The 16,220-nt window shown below is 47.3% G+C and overlaps 1 protein-coding gene across 1 annotated transcript in view; it reads right to left on the reverse strand.

The window, feature by feature from the left end:
* RAB31 (RAB31, member RAS oncogene family) overlaps positions 1–15,285 on the reverse strand; it is a 95,720-nt gene extending 80,435 nt beyond the window's left edge. Inside the window, exon 1 of the mRNA XM_034762604.1 lies at positions 14,996–15,285. Within this exon, the coding sequence (XP_034618495.1) occupies positions 14,996–15,034 (39 nt within the window). The 5' untranslated portion in view covers positions 15,035–15,285. The remainder of the gene's footprint in view (positions 1–14,995) is intronic.
* Between the last annotated feature and the right edge of the window lie 935 nt (positions 15,286–16,220).

Below are 16,220 nucleotides of genomic sequence, written 5' to 3' on the forward strand. Positions count from 1 at the left end.
CTCAAGCCGCTGGCTCCACGTGGAGCCGAACCAAACAGGCGCACAGCCCTTCTCCTGCAGAATGCTGAGGCAGCGGGAGGGGCAGCAGCAGCTCACATGCCCAGGAGCCGCTGAGTCCGAGCGCGGTGAGGGGAGAGCCGGGGAGGACACGGGGGCCGCTGGCCACATGCATCTGCTGCAGCCTGCAGGAGCCCCCGGGGGGGCGCCGGGCCGCAGCCTGGGCAGGAGGGGAGGGGGGTGCGGCTGCTCCCTGCTAGCGGGGCCACCACCTTTGCAGGGCTGCTGTCCCCCTGCGCCGCGCCAGCTCCTCCATGGCTGGGGCTCGCCGCCGCCCCAAGCAGGAGGCTCTGGCTCTCCGGTGCCTCTGGAAGGCAGCTCCTCCCTGCTGAGCCAGGGCACTGCTTTTTGCTTTTACCCCCAACCACTTGGCGCCCTAGGCGACCGCATAGTTCGCCTAGTGGTTGCACCGGCCCTACGGACAGGGGAAGTTCCTTCTTTCTCTCTCATCACCCTTCTTTGGCTATTCAATGATGTTATAAAACTTGAGCAGATGTTTTAAATCTGCTCTAAAGTTTAGTAAGCAACCAAATGGCAGTTATACAGATTAGGATGTGCATGTTAAGAGCTAGACTGAGCACTGTTTTACAGTGGCTTCCGCCGATGTAAATCTTGGCATAGGCCTTTGGCGGTGGAAAGTCCATCACAGGAGAATGCCGTGAAGGAAAAGTGACTGCAATTTCTCTTCTCTCAGAGGGCAGGGTCACAAGAGTCCAAATGCCAAGGGATGAGCTGTTTCAACTTTCAATGCGTAGTCTTAGCAGCCTCTGTCAGCAGCCACTAAGGAAAATTTAAGATGCCTTCCACTACCCACTGCCAACTTCAGTGGACATGCTCACTGGACTATTCATTAAAACATTACACTGGTCTAGGAGGCCTGTTCATAGGACAATCATTTCAGTCAAAGTAATTTACCTCTCATGGTGATTGAAGCAATATTCTATTTTCTGTGTAGTGTACCTTTAAATGTAAGAACTCTGCCTCACATTCAACTCGCGCAGTGGTCCCCAAACTGTGAGGCAAAGGTTCGGGGGGCATGCGGTAGGGGCCTGGGCCAGCCCCTATGAGGGTCGGGGAGGGAGCACCACCCAGTCCTGCTTCACCTGCAGCCCAGCTCTGGCCCCAGCCGCAGCTCCACTCCGCCCCTTGCTCCACCCCCAGCCCAGCTCCAGCCAAAGTCAAAGCTCCACTCTGACCTCAGCGCAGCTGTGCCTTCATTCCCTCTCCGCCCCCAGGCCTCTAGCCCCAGCTCTGGCATCAGCCCAAGCGCCTCTGCTGGGCCAACTGTGCTGTAATGGAGCAGGGGGGTGGGGGCACAGACAGATTCCATTACTGGTAAGTAGGGTTGCCAACTTTGTAATATTTAAAAACTGGACACTCCAGCAGGAGTGCTGGAACCTCCCCTTCCCCACCCCTTCCCCACAAGGACTAGGGTTGCCAACTCTCCCGGTTTCAGTGCAGCAGCAGGGCTAAGGCAGACACCCTTACCTGCCTTGGGTCGATGCCCCTCCCAGAAGCAGCCAGCACCGTCCTTGCAGCCCCTAGGGGAGAGGGTCTCCGCGCGCTGCCCCCACCTGCCCGAGTGCCAACTCCGCAGCTCACATTGGCCGGGAATTCGAGGTCGCACCCTGCACCCAAACTCCTTCCCAGAGCCCACACCCTGAACCCCCTCCTGCACCCCAACCCCCTGCCCCAGCCCAGAGACCACACCCAGACTTCCTTCACAGAACCCGACCCCTCACCCTATCCTGCACCCAAACTCCTCCCAGAACCTGCACCCCGCACCTCCTCCCACACTCCAACCCCCTATCCCACCCTGGTGAAAGTGAATGAGGGTGGGGGAGAGTGAGCAATGGAGGGAGGGGGGATGGAAGGAGTGGGGAGCATGGCCTCAGAGAAGGGGCAGGACAGGGGCATGGCCTCAGGGAGGGGGCAGGGCAGGGGGCAGGGCAAGGGTCTTTGGGTTTGTGCGATTAGACTGTTGGCAACCCTACCAAGGACCTGTCCCTCCCCCGCCAAGACCCGCCCCCCTTTTCACTCCACTTTCCCCCTCCCTCTGTCGCTCACTGCTTTTCCTCTCTCCCCCACTCCCTGCCCCAGTCGGGAGGGACTCTCCTGCAGAGCCGGGGCTGGGAGCTGCAGCTGCCCAATGCAGATAGGAGGTGGCCAAGGCTGAGTAGGGGTTGGCACAGGTGATGACTCGGCGCTTCCCCGCCTCCCCTGACCGCAGAAACCAGACTTTGGGTGTCCAGTCGGTAGATCTGACCAGACACCATCAGGCTCTCTTTTCAACCAGACTTTCCGATTGAAAACCAGACACACCTAGCCAACCTACTGGTAAGCGGGGGCATAACAGGAAAAGTTTTGGCACCACTGTGCTAGTGGGTAGTGCTGTGAGAAGATTTGAGATGGAGGAGCTTGTTGAGTGAAACATAGGTACTATTCTCCTTTCTCTCTCATGGAGATTTTATATTGGTTATTTGTCTGTTGTTTTCCTAAATCTAAAATAAGTCATCTAGGCCAACAATGAAAACCTGGCCCCACTAAAGTCAATGTCCTGAAAGTGCATGTTTTGCATACTGAGTATAGCACACATAATTGTATTAAAATCTTTTTCATCTTAAAAATTAGACTTTCTTCTGTCAAAGACTGAAATTGAACCTCTCCTTTCAACCACAATGCTGAATTTCAAATACAAGAATAAGTCAGGTTCTTCTTCAGTAAACATAAACATAAACCTAGTTATTACACATCTCAGCTACATCCAAGCAGAGTGGATTTCACCTATATTATAATGGGCTTGAGGTGCTACCAAGTTTAACGAAACTTGTCACACAGCAGACTACATCCCAGTTTGCCATGAACGTAATGTTAGTGTAGACAAGCTCTTAGAGAAGAAAGCAAAATCAAGCTTGCTGGAACACTTAATCATATTTGCTTAGCAAAATTATGTCAGTTGACAAGACACCTTGGATATATTTTAAAGGAAGTTTAGTAGGAATTCCCATTGCATTTATAATTCAGATCCTACAGTGTTTTTGCATTTTGTATATAGAATATTTTGTACTCCTATAGCACTTTTCACCCACAGATAAAAAGCTGTTGAATACTTTGGGGGTGAGAGGACTATAAAAAATGGAAAAGGGAGACCAGATGATGCTAAATTATTCAAATACAAAGACATAATTCCAAAGAGTGGGGTTTTACTAACATATCTTAGAGTATTAATTGCAAATCTCCTTGGATTTATGTTGATGAAATTAAATCATTGCCTTTAAAGGTCAGCTAGACAGGGAAGCACATTATTCCTCTGAGCCCAACTGTAAGGTTAAGTGTGTTTTATATCCTCTCTATCATAGAGTTATTTGGGAAAAGTAAAAGGCACAAATCCTATGGCATGATTGGACAAACCCCCACATCAGACCAGAGCAAACAGGGGTGTCCATAAGAGCACCCAATGCCAGATGGTAAGGGGCTCCCTGGTATGTAACAGTAAGTTTTAGCTGCCCTGACCAGCTCAATACACCTCACACACTGTTGTGATTATATTTATTTAAAAGGTGTCTTATAATATATCATTTGAAAACTAATAACACAATAGTCATTAATATCACTATGAAATGTATGTAACAACACTGTATGCAAAATTATGGATAGTCTCTGACACAGGTGCTGATTTTCCAAAGTGCCGTGGGGTGCTGCTCAACCCCCGCTCTGCCCCAGGCCCCGCCCCCACTCCACCCCTTCCCCCAAGGCCCCTCACACACCCCGCCTCTTCCTACCCCCTCCCCCAAGCATGCTGCATACTCTCTTCTCCCCCCTCCCTCCTGCACTCAGCGAAACAGCTGTCTGCGGCAGGTGGGAGGCGTGGAAAGGGAGGGGGAGGTGCTGATCCATGGGGCCGCCAGTGGGCGGGGGGCCCTGGGGGCGAGTGGGGGGGAGCTGACAGGGGAGCTGCCAGTGGGTGCTCAGCACCCACCATTTTTTCCCTGTGGGTGCTCCAGCCCCAGAGCACCCCCAGAGTCAGTCCCTATGCTCTCTGATGTTGTGGAGTCTGGAAACAGACAAATGAGGCAAAATAGTTTTCCAGACAAAGGAGAAAGGTGAATACCTCTTTGGCTCAACTGTAAATTGAACCAGGTGTGACCAGGGATAGGGACAATGGGCTATTCATTTGCTTGGAGATTGCAGAAAGATCATTTGCATTGTAAAATCACAGGAGACGGCAAAATTAACATGGCATTGGCTCCCTGATGGACACAGAAAGCTGAGCCCCAGGAGGGTTTCCTGACTTTTATAGATAAAGATAGGGTGACCAGATGTCCCGATTTTATAGGGACAGTCCCGATTTTTGGGTCTTTTTCTTATATAGGCTCCTATTACCCCCAACCCGCTGTCCCGGTTTTTCATGTTTGTTGTCTGGTCACCCTAGATATAGATAAACTTTGGGGATATAAGGAACTGCTGAAAGACTCTGGGGTATCTATCACCTGAGAGAACAAAGAAGCCAGCGTTCTGTATCTATGAAAGATGGGTCCTCCTGCTGCAACAGGTTGGAGAATGCTGACAACTTGGTGTAAGAAACTATGTTAGGTAAAGCTATATCTTGCTAGAATTAAATTTTAGGCACTGTACAGCATGTGATTTTTGTTTTGTTTGTAACCCTTTCATATTTCTTTCCCTTTTTTAAAAAAAATAATTTAAATCTATGTTCTTTGTTAATAAATTTATTCTAAGTTTTACTGCAAACCACCCCAAGTGCTGTGTATTAGGGTGGGGTGTATCACCCCAGATGAGCTAACAAGCTGTTAAGTGTACTGGCTCTTTGGAGGAAGCAAACTTGATGTTACCTCTGTGAGTGCCCAGTAAGAGGGACTGGATACTCCAAGGAAGACTCAAGACTGGAAGGGTTGTTGGGGTCACCCTGCAAGGAATAACTGGGCTGGAGGAAGCTCAGGGTGAGAACTTTGTGCTGTGGACATGCTGCCAGTGTCGGGGCTTTGAGCCAAAGCTGCACAGCCTTAAGGCACCCAGTTTTACAGAGCAGGTGTGACAGAACCCCTTACTGGTCTGGGTGAACCCGCAAAGCATCACAGGGGTTAGGGTGACCAGATGTCCTGATTTTATAGGACAGTCCTGATATTCGGGGCTTTTTCTTATATGGACACCTATTACCCCCCACACTCTGTCCCGATTTTTCATGATTGCTCTCTGGTCACCCTAACAGGGGTTAACGAACTGTACTGTAGATAGGAGCTGACACTGGCACCACCTTGCAACACCAGCAAGCAATATGAAGCTTGGAGGGGAGGAGGCTACAACTGGAGGGAATACAAGGAGGAAGCAAGGGCTGCCCTGATAGAAGGACCAGGGGTCTGAAGCAGCAAAGACCTAAGGGATGGACTACAAAGTCGTGAGTTTGGGAACAGCCAAAGGTGGGGAGAATGCTTGGACTGGACTTTGTTGTCTTACTGCTAATTTGTTTGTTAAGGAAGTCAAACACCAGGTTGGGTTTGAGCTTTAACCCTACTAAGACATGTGGGCTGTGTCTGGGATCTGTCTTCACTTCAGTTAGCCCTGGTGATTGGCACTCGGGTTAGCCTAGCCCAGGTGTGACAGGCTACACAGCAAAAGCCCTGAGTTACTGTATCCTTAGCAGTGCTGCACTCGCGTGTGTGTGCTGCTGGACTTCTGGGGGCACAACCAGTAAAGTGAGTCACTGGTTGATCCTTTCCCAGTGAACTGGAGCACATGGGAATTCTGGGTGGTCAGATAAATTCCTCCTGGGAATCCAACAGCAGCATGCTCCCTTCACAATGTTCACCCGGTAAAGGTCTTTGCCTTAAAGCCCCAATCCAGTTATGATTAAACAGCCCCTTATTTACAGTTAAAAATGAACAAAATGTTAACTTCTTTCTTCCCATTGGTTTAGAATTAACATGTCTAATTCCCGTGGGTTGTGCCCTTGTCGCTGGCTAACTAAGCAAACACATTTATTGCATACATTGCAATTATCTGGCCACTTGATCACTAATAAGAATAGGCAACAGCTTCCTGGAAGAAATTTTCATTAACATGTAAATGATTTTTCACTTCTTTGTGCAGTGAATGCAGAAGTTTGAATAGGAAAATACACCCTTAAATGTACACCTATTCACTGATAAAATTTTAAAAGGAGGAAAAAAATGATTCTAAACATTATGGCCATAAAGGTCCTGATTTGAACCAATCATGTGCACCTCAGGGCTTGCATACATGCAAACTTAAATGTAGCATAAAGAATCCTAATTTGTGCTTGAATGTGTATGTGCAAAGCAAGGGTTGCACACCATATGCATGGGTGTCTGCATGTCCAACTTGCCCATGGTGCAAGGTCCAAAGCACCCATGCAACCCTTGCTTTGCACATGCACATACTGATACATTTGCACAAATTGGCATTTACCTGCACATATATGAGTTTGCACATGTTCAAGCCCTGATGTGTGCATGAACGTTTGAAAAGGTCGAGAGCACACTGCTTAGATTCCATTTTAAGGAGAAAAACAACACAAAACACCCTATCAATGAGGCAGTCCTGCTTAATGTTAGCCGTGTCTTTTAGAGATCTACTCTTTCTCTGTAAGCTGCCTTTTGTAGGTTTTTCTTTTTTTCTCCCTCCCCTCCAGCACCAAACATTTAACTATGTTTCAAAGAAAATAATTAAACCAGAACTGAATGATGGACAGATCTTTCTACAATTATAATGATATGTCCTTAGAAAAAAATATTTTCCTTTCTGGTTGCCCTTACAGGAAAAAGTATTATTGAATTGTAAGGATAAATCACACAAATCAAAAGCTCTTGATCTGTAAATGTGAAGAGTGGCTTTGGTTTTTCAAAGTCAGTCAGCTGGTGACCATCTGACATAATGGTCAAGAGAATTTACAGGATAGTTTCTTACAGGGAATGCTTCAGTTTGCTCCATTAAATTTTCCTGAGCATGAGTTTCCTTAGCAAAGTCATAGATGACATGCAAGCAGTGTCTAGAAAATGGAGTTTACTATTGATTCCAATTCCTCCTTTTGGTGGAAAGATGGAATCTAGTTGTTTCTGAATTACTAAGAAAGAAAAGTAACAGATTCTGAGAAGATGGAAAGGTACAACAGCAAAAACGCACGATCACTTTGCAATAATCGGGAAACCAAAATGTAGTAATATGATTTAGCATGCAGAATAACCACAACTTGCATACAATTTATTTATTATAACCCCATCACATGGCAGGCCCTCAGCTAGTAAACAAGTATAATCAACAGCTCAGAAATGCATGTTAAGCACTGAGCATCACACAGTTCTGTGAACAACAAACTGCTGCACAAAGTTTGTTGGGTTGTGGTTCCCACACACACAATATATAAGTCAAAATTCCACAGTTTCCTGCTATTTCTAACATGTGAATGGTGAAGGAGGAAAACAGGAATATGGAAATTTAGACCTACGTGTAGCCTTGATTTTTTTTTTAATTATTTTTAATAATAAGATGAGTGCATGGGTGGCACGTGGACTGCTGGCTGGGGGAAGATAATCCCCAGCCCCACCCCTTCCACCTGAGGCCCCGCCCCTTCCACCTGAGGCCCCGTCCCTTCTTCCCCCCCCCCCCGCAGCCCAGAGGCCCCCCCCGCAGCCACTAGCTCCAGCCCCGGAGCAGCCCCAGCTCACTAGTGGCATGGCCCCAGTCCCCCCATCCCCAGAGTGCTTGGAGGGCGGGTGGCGCAGCCCAAGTCCTCCCATCCCCGAAGGGCAGTGCCAGCCCCAGCCCCAGCCTGAGCCCGAGCCGGGGCCACTGTCCAGGGGAACTGGAAAGAGTGGCCAGAGTAGGAAGCAGGAGGGAGCCTGGGGGCGGAGCATGGATGGGGCCACCCCTGGCTGTTTGGGAAGCCACAGCCTTCCCCAGCCTATGATACCCGCCACCCATGGATGAGCGAACAAAAGTTAGTGATGTATCACTGACTGGAAAATAGCCTGTCAGTGATTCAGTCTCTCTCGTTCACTCATCTTGCTATTCAGTAAATAAATAAAAAACTTAATGAAATCTACATTTAGCTAATAGACATAATCTTGCAATCCTTTCACTTCCACTCGTCTTCTGCACCCATCCGTTACATTTTGTTCCTCTTTACGCCACAAAACTACAATATATTATGTGTGGATGGACCCTTGCACCCATCTGGAGCCCCACTGACTTCGTTGGGACCCCATGTCAGCATAAAAGATCCGCCTCCATAGAGCAAATTGCAGGATTGGATCCTCAGATTGTAAACTCTTTCCGGCAAGGACTCTTTTATTTAATGTTTGTACAGTGCCTAGCACAATGGGGCCCCATCCTGACAAAGACCACTGGGCTACCATTGTACAAATAATAGCTTAGGGTTGCCAGGTGTCCAGTTTTCAAGCGGAACATCCGGTCAAAAAGGGAAACTGGCAGCGTCCAGTCAGCTTTGTCTGGTTACCTGCAGTAACTGGCCTCCGCCACTGACGGGTGGGAAAAAGCAGCAGTTGCTGCTGGAGCCTGGAGGAGCGGCTCTGCTTAACAGCTGCTGCTCTTCCCTCCCCCCAGCCTGATAGCGAGAAGTGGCTGTCTCCCTGACCGGGCTCCAAAGGAGGTACTGGCGCTGTCCAGGGGGGAGGGAGGAATCGAGTAACCTGTCTGCCCCCCACCGCCCCATTGTGCCCCGATTTCCCCACCCCAGCCCCTCGCTCCAGGGATGGACCCCCACCACCTCACTGTGCCCTGATTTCCTCACCCTGGCCCCTCACTCCAGGGATGGACCCCCACCACCTCACTGTGCCCTGATTTCCTCACCCTGGCCCCTCACTCCAGGGATGGACCCCCCTTCCCCACTCTGCCCCGATTTCCCCACCCCAGCCCCTGGCTCCAGGGACGGCAACCCTATGACATAACAGTTTTTGGAGGCAGGTCAGATTTAATATGTTCTGTTTTTTAAACATTAGTGTAATTTAAAGATATTCAGAGACACACTTGCAATTAACGACTAAGTTAAAAGGTACATTAAATGTTTCAAGTTTTTACAGAAAGATTTTGCTACAGAAAATGGCTTCGCATTCTATTGCAGTCCAGGCCCTATTTTTCCCCTGTTTATCATGTCATCATGCCTGGCATGACAGAGAGATTTTATCCTTACTAAAATTAACAACGTGTTCCAGATTACCTACATTATCAAAGAATTCTGACCACTTTTCTATAGTCTGCATGTGTTTACACTGGAAGTTGATACACCTGTACAGTTCTGTACATGCAACACATGCCCAGACATAACGTAAAAACTTGGTAAATAAAGAAAGCAGAGGAGCAGGTAGGTCACAGCAGATAAAACCAATAAGCGACCTCCTGAAGCCCCACCAGGGCAAGCTAACAGTTTCCCTAAAATGTAACAAGTCAAGGAGCACAGCCTCAGTCCAAAGGCTGGAAACCTTGTTAGTAGTTGCCACACAGCAGTTATGTCAGAACTTGGCAAGAAGCTATACCTCAGTCCTACAGGCTGCAGAAAGAAGAGTAGAGCTCCAAAGTGCAAGCATTCACGATTTACCCAGCACCTGTGCAGAATGGAAGTGCTTATGGGGGCAAAGACAGGGCATGACCACGGCATACGTGCTTACGTGCAACCCAGTATTTGCAAAATATGTGTGCCAAGGCTATTTTACATTATTCATACTGCTATCCAGGAGTAATAGCGTATTCAGCTGTAATAGCTCTACTTAGAAGAAAGCAAGAGAAGAGGCAGGCATGGGGTCACTCAGACTGAAATGTCCCCAAAAGTTCTAAGAAAACAGGATAATTGACAGCTAGCTGCTCAATACCTTGCAACATTAGTGAGGTGCAATGTCCTTGAAAGCCCACCAGCAAGCACAACCTGCTTCCCCTCAAATTATTTCTCCTCACTGAATCATGAGTAACAGAGCACCACCCCATGGCTGGAAGTTGAGGCTAGACAAATTCAGATTGGAAATAAGGCATAAATTTTTAACAGTGAGGGTAATTAACCACTGGAACAATTACCAAGCATTACCTGGCAATTTTTAAATCGAGACTGGATGTTTCTCTAAAAGATCTGCTCCAGGAATTATTTTGGGACGTTCCATGGCCTGTGCCGCACAGTCAGTCAAACTAGATGATCATAATGGCCCCTTCTGGCCAGGAATCTATGCTCAGCAAGGAAGGATACCAAGCAGTTTAGAGCCTAATCCTAAAATTAACCTATGTAAAAATTTGGGTTAGATTAGGACAGGTTTGCCCTGAGGTTCCCTTTCATCACTCTTCTGTTCGTGTCTCATGTTTCTCACTCCATTAGACACAACATGGGGGCCCATCCTCCAGTAGTATGTAGTCTTAAAATGTTGTCTAAAGCACTGGTTCTCAGTCTTTTTGGGCTCAGGACCAATTTGTAAATGTTTATGGCCTGTGGCAACCCAGTTAATAGTGTGGGGGTGAATGCCCTGCCTGGGGTGGTTACATTTGAGTCCTGCCTCCCGGGTGGCAGAGGGGGGGTGGGGGGGGAAGAGGAGTCCTGTCTGGCACTCACCCCACAGTGGCAGCTCTTGCAGCTACTATGCAGGGGGACTGGCTGGGCTTGGCTCTTGGCTCTGGGAGTTGCAACCTCTGGGATTGCAGCGTTGCTCACATTTGGCCCTGCCCCCTTGACTGGACCAAAGTTGTGAGAGTGGAGTTGTACCTGGTTCATGGGGTTGCAGTGCCACTCACTCAAATTTGGCCCACCTGAACTCCTGTTATCATGATGGCTGGGCCAAACCTGAGTGGCACTGGGCTCCCAGAGGTTGTGGTGCCTGGAGCAGGGAGGTGAGCCCAGCCAGCCCTGTGAGACAGGAGCTGCTACGCGACCCTTTGAAACATTCTGGCAACCCAGTTTTGGGTCCCACAGGTTGAGAAACCCTGGTCTAAAGGTTTCTCATAAAAGAAGGGAGATTTCTCCTGTCACCTTACAGTACTGCACCGCACACTTTCCTGAGCTTCATGGGGTGGATACTGCAAGAAATCAAGCCTTTTCCTTCTATCCATGTGTTTTAAAAACAATGAGCTACTCACTTTTGATGAGTAAATGGTGAAATATAGCCTGGATCCCCAAATCTGAGTTTCAGTACATTCACATCAAGAACATTGGGCCAGATTCTCTCCTGTGCCAAGATGCGCTCAGTGCAGGAGGACTGGGGCATCAAGGAACCAATCACAGGTCTCCATTTCTCGTACAGTGGCTCCAGCCCCAGCCATGGAATGCTGCCGTAGTTCCCAATAGCTGGCTGTTGTCCCTAATGGTCAGCTGAGAGTGGTGGATGGTTCTGGTCTCTCCCACAACACACACCTTCTACACTGGGGTGGAGAGTTTTCAAATTGTGCAGGAGCTGATTTTGCTCTATACCAGCTGAAAGTTCCCAATAGGGAATTGTCAGCTGGGCAGCTACAGCCAGATTTCAGACGCTTTGCACTGCGCCGGTTTGTACGCTGTAATGGGAACTGGTTTGGGATAGGACAAGAGAGGTTTTCTTCCATAGTCTGATTGACAAATGTAATCTAGAGCTATTTTCACAAATGGAGGAGGGAGACGGGTTCAAAATCTGACTTGATGCTGCCAGGATTTCAGTTTCTTGCAATTTCTTGCATAAGGATTTGCCTGTTTTATAGGATTTAGGCGCCTCAGATTTTATTACCAGGTGGCCTACTGGGTACATTGCTGCTGGACCTAGCCCATTTCATAACATGTATGAAACCAGATCCTAGGAACTATTAAAAAGATAACTCTAAGGTTCCTTTTGTTAGATCTTCAGGCTCTATTTTGGATTGGCATCCTGCAGAGTCCTCTTTTAAGTAGACCAAAAGATTAATGGATGAACTTGTTCTCACTGGCAGGCACTCAACTGGCCAATTCTGGAAATCTGTCTCTGCTCTTAGCCAGTGGATGTGTCAGATGAAGGCTTTTGAAGTCTTGGAAAAATTGACTGCCAGCCTCCATGGTAAATCAGCAGTGAATGGTTTTGTAGAACTAACGTGTATTAAGACTCAGGAGGGAACCTCCTCTCAGTAACTACAAGGCTGATGTAACTGTAGTTCTTCATGTTTTCTTAAGTGTTTCCTCTGCTACCCTAAGTTATGGCTAAGAAGTGAAAAAATTATTTAAGTTATATCTGTTCTGTATGTTCTTCTCCTTGTTCACCTTAGAACAAACAAAACAACAACAAAAATCCTACCGAACTCTTACATTTAATGTTACAAAATAGCAATAAATTTACTGCAAGAGGAATGTCATTTCGTAAGACTGCTTCTGCCTCTATAAACAACAAGATTACAGGATTTGCTGTTTGTGGGGAAAAAGAAGCATCTACTTGTTCTAACACAGACTTCTCAAGTTTGAGTAAACTGCGTTTACTTTTGCATCTATACAATTTTAAAGATGAATGCAGAGATTTTCATTGGCGAGGGAAGAATGTTTATTGCCAACTACTTTGGGCAAAACTCTTCAGTGTCTACTTTGTACTGGTGTAAATGCCAACACCAAGGCACTGAAGAATTTGGCTAGCGAGTGTTTTTTAAAGTGGCAACTCATTTATATTGCATTAAAATAGTTCACTGTACATATCTAAGTTTATAAAGCTATTCTCGGTTTCATGGGGATATGATATAAAATCTTTGTATCCATACATATGACTTATTCTGTTTTTAAAACTTACGTGAAACACTATGACAGAGACTCTCAAAAGCTCTGAATTTTTACATGCTGTGCTTAACTAATATTCACAAAGTAATTTCATCAGCACATTTTAATGCAAAGTTATTTTTGTGAATGGCAGAGAGTAGATCCAAATCACAAACCTAAGCACATTATTGTTTCAATTGCAGAAAGAGAAGACGCAAAAAGAAATTACTATTACACAGAATGAAACTTCTGTTATGAGTTCATTAGACCAAGTTTTAGTAACTCCACTGAAGTCAAGGTACAAAGCACACAGCAAACGCCACGAAAAATCTTTGTAGGGGTATTTGAAACAAGCGATTACATGGGGTAAATTAATGGAGATACCCTATCTCCTAGAACTGGAGGGGACCTTGAAAGGTCATTGAGTCCAGCCCCCTGCCTTCATTAGCAGGACCAAGTACTGATTTTGCCCCAGATCCCTAAGTGGCCCCCTCAAGGATTGAACTCACAACCCTGGGTTTAGTAGGCTATCCCTCCCCCTTCTCTAATGTACAGAGATTTTGAAAAATCTTGTTAACCCTTGCTAACATTGGTTCAGTTAGACAAATGGTAATAATGACAGGCCATTTGTCAAAAGTTTCTCTAGTGTAAGCAAGAGTTGGAAGAGGCATTCTTCTGTAAGAATTCTTTATCCATCCTAGTTTGTTGCAACAGAAGTTCTAAGAAGAGTGTGTTGTGAAAGTAAATCAGATGCTGTGAGGTGTCCCACAAGAATCGTTTAGATTAGGTAGATAATTAGTATATGGCAGTGGTTCTCAAACTGTTGTACTGGTGACCCCTTGCACACAGCAAGCCTCTGAGTGCGACCCCCCCTTATAAATTAAAAACACTTTTTTTATATTTAACGCTATTATAAATTCTGGAAGTGAAGTGGGGTTTGGGGTAAAGGCTGACAGCTCGCAACCCTCCAGGTAATAACCTCATAACCCCCTGAGGGGTCACAACCACCAGTTTGAGAACCCCTGGTATAGGGCAAGTATTAAGGACTGGATAATCAAGAGGTTCAAAGGAACATTGTCAAAAGTAACAGATTCCAGCAACATTTTAGGTTTTGCTCTTATATATTAAATTCACTTTTAAAACTTCTATGGAAATAATAGTTTGGATTTAAAAATTCCCCTTCACTGTTTGCTGCCCAAACATGCAGCCTTGGCTAGTAGTTAGGAACCAGAAAGTGAAAATCATTAGAAACAAAAATTAACATGGACTAATGATAGGTAAGTGAAAGACAAAAAGTAAACAAAACGCAGTGAAATTCTTTCACTTCAAATGATCTATGAAATTTTATGATTAAAAAAAACAGAGCGAGAGAGGAGTTAACCTCCATGGCTCTATAAACAGCATCTCGTTTCAACAGCCAAGTGTATCTCCTTTTGGAAAGAAAAAATCCCACCCAGGAACCTGGTATGTTGTATACCAAGTTTCAGTCTGAAGGAATTTACCACAGCCAGGTAATAAAACCCTCAAAAAGGGAGAGACAAGCACTTTTTCAGCTGAGTGGGATCTATTATTTAGCTGGTATGATCTCTGTGTACCACAAAGCTTCCTTCCACTTAATGCACTAGCACCCTGTAACTGTGCATTGAACTCTGGAGCATTAAAAGTTCGATAATAAACACACACACACACACACACACACACCAAATCCATGTTTGGAGAGACACTTAGCGCGGGACAGCGGAGGGCAAAGGTCCAGACACAGCGGTCCATAGGTTTGGGGTGTGCAGCAGGCCCTTGTCCCAGCTGGAACTGGTGTCTTCCAGGAAATAGAACATTCAGTCCCCCACCTGGCGCAGAAGGGAACTGAAGGGGGTGGGGGAGCAGTGGAGCGAGACCACAGACAATCTGGAGGAAAAAATGCCCAGCTGCCCACATCCTTAGCACAACAACTTCCCCGCAAATGCCTTTTCCCGGCGCACAGCCCAAGAGGGGAAACGGGCGGGCCCCAGCAGCTCCCTTTATCGCGGGCTCAGCCAAGCCAGGGACAAAGAAAGTCCGTCTGCAAGGAACTCGGCGCAAACTTCCCGGGGCGCCTCGCAGGGCAGCCTGGTGTCTCTCTCTCTCGTGAGCCTGTGCCGGGGGGACCTCCGGCGGCCTCTGCCCTTTGGCAAGCGGTGTCACCCCCTGCCCAAGCCGAGCCCCTCCACCCGCCCGGCGCACGCCGTTACTCACTCCAAGCAGACACACTTTCAGTTCTCGTATCGCCATCATCTGCTTGGGGAGAAGCCGCTTCGCATCGTCCGGCGGAGTTACTCCCCGGCCGGCTCTCCCGAACAGGGAACGGAAAAGCAGCTGCGGCGCTTTCTGGGCAGCCCCCGCAGCCTGAGCCGCCACCGGTCACATGAGCACAGTCCCAGCTCCTCCTCGTCCTTTTTGGTGCTTTCCTCCCCCCAAAGCCAACACACACAAATCTCTCCACTTCAGCAGATTGGAGGAGCGGCGGTTTCTCTCTTTGGGACTCTGCTGCTGTGCTCCCTGCGGGCACTAGGACCCCCTGCTGCCCGGCAATGCTAGCCAAGCGCTCAGATTAGCGGGGCCAGGAATCCCCTCGCCTCGTCCCCAGCCACTGCGCACCGCGCGGGTTCGACTAGCCATGTGGCTGTCCCAAAATGCGAGGGTGAATTTAGGGGCAGAGGTGCAAAAATGATGGGGGAGAGATTACAAATGCATGCAGCAAAATCGTCCTGTACAGGAGTTAGAGTGTCTGAGTAATGAATCCCAAATACATTGTCTCCCTCGACAGTGACTGAGACTTGGTGGGCAGATGATCTGCAAATGACAAGGCCCTCAGATTAGGGACAACAGGAGTAGGCGAGGTGTAAGAATAGAATAAAATATGTTTTTTAATCACTGGAGGGGAAAGCTTTTTGTGTGTTTGTTTTTTGCAGAACAAAACTTTTGTAGCGGAGAGATTTTTGTTCTGTTACCCCCTTCTCTCCTGTCTCTTGTTTCACCAAGGGTTCTCAATCAGTAATGCCACATAGGTTCCAGCACAGCAAACAGTTAGATGGATGGTTCATTTTAAGATAACTTTTGCATTGTGCAAAAAAATGACAATGTAATTAATGTAATCTAATTTTTGGCCCCAAAAGTAAGCCCCATTCCTTCTTGGGATTCTCTTAAGAACATAAGAACGGCCATACTGGGTCTGACCAAAGGTCCATCTAGCCCAGTATCTTGTCTTCTGACAGTGGCCAATGCCAGATGCTTCAGAGGGAATGAACAGAACAGGCAATCATCTAGTGATCCATCCCCTGTCGCCCATGTCTTCTGGCAAAGAGAAGCTAGGGACACCATCCCTGCCCATCCTGGCTAATAACCATTGATGGACCTATTCTCCATAAACGTATCTAGTTCTTTTTTGAACCCTGTTATAGCCTTGGCTTTCACAATGTCC

Source organism: Trachemys scripta, chromosome 2 (genome assembly GCF_013100865.1).
Source record: "Trachemys scripta elegans isolate TJP31775 chromosome 2, CAS_Tse_1.0, whole genome shotgun sequence".
Taxonomy (NCBI): domain Eukaryota; kingdom Metazoa; phylum Chordata; order Testudines; family Emydidae; genus Trachemys; species Trachemys scripta.